General features: G+C 41.1%; 1 protein-coding gene across 1 annotated transcript in view; it reads left to right on the top strand.

Moving 5' to 3' along the window:
- The first annotated feature begins 793 nt into the window (after positions 1–793).
- Positions 794–3,914, top strand: part of LOC109969570 (kelch domain-containing protein 1-like) — a 6,332-nt gene continuing 3,211 nt past the window's right edge. Inside the window, exons 1-6 of the mRNA XM_020616550.1 lie at positions 794–1,060; positions 1,897–1,967; positions 2,327–2,444; positions 2,764–2,876; positions 3,228–3,318; positions 3,728–3,895. Coding sequence (XP_020472206.1) covers positions 962–1,060; positions 1,897–1,967; positions 2,327–2,444; positions 2,764–2,876; positions 3,228–3,318; positions 3,728–3,895 — 660 coding nt within the window. The 5' untranslated portion in view covers positions 794–961. The remainder of the gene's footprint in view (positions 1,061–1,896; positions 1,968–2,326; positions 2,445–2,763; positions 2,877–3,227; positions 3,319–3,727; positions 3,896–3,914) is intronic.

The following is a 3,914-nucleotide window of genomic DNA, read 5'->3' on the forward strand; positions in this document are numbered from 1 at the left end:
GAGGGAGAGATTTTTACACTTAAAACTAACTTTGGAATATATTATTTTATTGGTGTAAGTCATTATCTGGACTTTTACACAGACTGTAGATGTTGTGCCTCATCATCTACATTCAAATCATGACAGGAAGTTGAACATGAGCATCATTTTAAAATGTGAGCATATCCTGTGATGTCAGTGGTTTTCCAGCTCTGACAAGTGCAAAGGTCTGACAAAGGCCTATAGCTGAAGAACATGCTGAGACTGTTGTCATGTGACTGTTGTCACACTGACACAGGTGCAACTAATCAACTAATCACATGAGGAGCCAGCAAGAAGGAAATGCAGCGACTAATGTCAACGTCGATGTAACTAACTACACCTGTGTTCACTCTAACCTGGTTGTTAATGCAGAGCCTGATCACTTGATTTGGTGAAAACAGACAATTAAAAGTAGTCAAAACAAGTGAACAACTGATTATAAGGAAATCAATAAGTAATAATTTGAATGTCACATCCAAATAATAAATAATACTTTAAATTAGATACTGGCCTATAAAGATGTGTCCAACCTTAATGAGTTTTAGCGGTTCTCCCTCAGTGAACTGGGATGAACTTGTACATCAACAGGGAAACATGCAAATGGGAGGAGTAAAGCAGAGCAAGCCTGAAAAACGCGTTTTCGCCAAGCGCCCTGCTCAGTCGGCTCTGGTCTCCGCAGCCGGAGCCGCAGGTCGGGTCTCTGTTGGTGTTAGTGTCCCCGACTCTGGGGCTCTGTGGGGCTCTGTTGCTGCTAGTGTCGTCTCTGTGGGTCTCTGTTGCTGCTAGTGTCCCCGACTCTGGGTCTCTGTGGGTCTCTGTTGCTGCTAGTGTCCCCGACTCTGGGTCTCTGTTGGTGCTAGTGTCCCCGACTCTGGCAACCGTTTGACTGTTTTCTATTGAGTGGCGATTCTTAGCGACGGGGTCAGAGTCCGGGTTTAGGATGGATGCTGCTGCAGAGAGAGGAGTGAGCCGGCTGGAGAGGAGCAGCCACACCGCGTTCATAACCAGCAACACGCTGTATGTGTGGGGGGGCTACCAGGTGAGAAACTGTACCTGTACAGGTGTAGCTGAGAAGAGCACGTCGCGTGACTAAACAAGCTTTTTGAAGTCTCAGTTGCTGCTTTGTCTGGAATCATTCCTCATATTTATTACACAATAGCATACTGAATATTTTAGTGCTTTGTCTTTTGTAATTAAATGCATCTCAGTTGCTGGTTTATTAAGCAGGCGACCAGAACTGATGGAGTGTAAAGCAACAGCAACGGTTTTACAGAGGAGCTGATTCAACTTTATGGTCATTTTGGAGGCGCAGGTTGTGATGCTGTTGAATTGTATTGCTTTATAATGAAAGGTGTATTTTGTCTACCCTAATTTATGGATGTAAGGTGGGCAAAGTATAGAAGCCACCTCTTTATATAATAAACATAAATCACCAGTCACTCTAGCCTTCAAACTAACCGAAAAGAAACTAAATCAGAACCTCTCTAAACTAGTTTAGATTATGACTTGACAGAGCTGTTGTATTAGACTGCATTAGTTTTATGTATCTGAAACCTCAAAAATGATTTGGACAGCACAGCTCCATCCTTCTATGAAACCTAATGGCAGGAACATGTTTCAACAAGAAAATGTTCCTCAGACCATATCAGTGGCATCCTGACTGTTGCTATAGGAGCAATATTCACATGCAGCTTGTACAAGGTCAGATAACATGAAACAATACATACAAACAGGCACCTTATTGTCCGAGTTCAATGTGTGGTCAGTTTTGTCCCACAAATGCAGCCACTTTGCATCTACAAGGGTTTTTATTTTTTATTTTTTTTCTGTGGAGACTGTTTTCATACATGGCTTTATCTCTTTGTTCCCTCACAGGTGGTTGCTGGAGAGGATGTCATGTTGCCCAGTGATGAGATATGGCTCTGTGATTTAGACAGCGGGACCTGGTGAGATGGAAGGAAGTCTGTTTATCAGCCGAGACTAAAACGGTGTCACCTTGACATATAAACTATGGCTCTAGGCCTAAAGGCAGTTTTGTGTGTGTGATAAAATTACTTCTTTAAATGGTATAAACAAGATAAAATGACTACACAGATTTGATAAAGAGCAAAGATTACACTTTAAGTGAGTTTTTTTCTCCTTTGAAAGAATGAACATCGAATTTTAAGGTCTTCAATATCTTTGTGTTTAGTGAACCTAAAGCCTCTGCTTGCTGTGCCTGAGTTTACATGTTTATTATTTGCAAGTGTTAAGCTTGTTCTTTCTCATCACCTTTCTTCTTTATTTGTGTGTTTTGGCTTATCAGGGAGAGGAGGGAGATCGCCGGAGACATCCCCCCAGACTTATCAGGCTCCTGTGGCTCTTGCGTTAATGGAACACTCTACATCTTTGCAGGATGTGACCCAATTGGATACAACAATCAGGTGAGCAACCACAAGCTTGACCACATCACGTTCAAGTCCCAGAGCTTGGCACCATTTTTCTGATGGATGGAAAACTATGTGTTGTTAAACACAGCGAGCTTTAATCTGGTGCCATCATTTAATTTCTACAATACTGTGGTTTATGCCTGACTAGTTGGTACTGTGCTGGAGAATGTTGGCATGCTAGCACATTAAATTAAGGTGTGGAACATTATAACTGCTAAACATCAACATGTTGACATTGTCACTGTGAGCATGTCTGCTTCTGTGCCTCAGCCTCACATGGTCAAATATCTGAATTTATTTCTTTTGTTTGCAGATGTTCAGCGTTGACCTATCAGAGCAGCGCTACTTGTGGAAGAAAGTGACCGACACCAAGGGAACGACGCCGTCACCGCGTAACAAACACACCTGTTGGGTCCACAGAGACAGGTTGGTTCAGTCCCAGCACACACACACACACACTGCCTGTAAACAACAGCTTAACACAATACAAAGGCCTACAAATTTGCTGCTGTTCATGCCCTCAGTACTCAAGGCTTTTCACTGAAGAACTGGTCATTTTACATGTTAATTACACATTCACAAAAGTAGCTTTACATTTTGTAATGTAAGAAAACAGCTGAAGTATCTGGGAGGGCTGGTGTTTTCACAGGCTTGAATAAGAAAAATGAAGTGGGGGGGGGGACTTTACTTGCAGCGGTTTTCTATTTAATTCGCTCTGTCTTCCGTTTATGTGTAGCTTCACTTCATATGTGAATTGGTGTTTGTTTCTTGGTGCAGATTAATCTACTTTGGTGGATATGGATGTAAGACCATTGGGGAGGTACAAAACACATCCTCATCGAGCTTTGTCATGGAAGAGATGTCCTGGGTAAATATAATAGCATGGCAGCTGCATATCTAATGAGTATTGTATGAAACAGAGACTTTGATCAAAACCTCATGTCCTACTTGTTTGGCTGTAATCTCTTCTTTTTGACCCCTGTTGTCTTTTTTTTTTGTGTGATTAAGCATCAGTCCTGTTTAATCATTAAATTTATATAATATTATTTGAAATCAACAATTAAGTTCTTTACAAGAATCAATTCTAAAACAATAAAATGAAGTGAACAGTGAAAATCAAGCAAAATGAGGAAAGAAGATAAATGACTTGGCTACCTAAAATTATAGGAATTTCAGTTCTAAACATAGTTAGAAATGAGTGACACCAAAGTTACTGTAGATAAATTTTAATATACCTTACTTGGTGCTTATGATCACGTTCCAATCTTCCTGTTTAGGCAACAATTGGAAACACGTTGTTTAGGTGCTGGGGCTGGAACAATGAAGTCAGTGTTTTTGACTTGCGTACCGTTACGTGGAGCACGCCTGAGACTCGGGTGAGTAAAACGACAATTTGCTGTCTGATTAGAATTTCCCTAGCGTGTCTAGTATTGTGCAGACTTTCTGTATTATATTCCCATTTAC

This window comes from Monopterus albus, unplaced genomic scaffold (assembly GCF_001952655.1).
Source record: "Monopterus albus unplaced genomic scaffold, M_albus_1.0 scaffold175.1, whole genome shotgun sequence".
Classification (NCBI taxonomy): domain Eukaryota; kingdom Metazoa; phylum Chordata; class Actinopteri; order Synbranchiformes; family Synbranchidae; genus Monopterus; species Monopterus albus.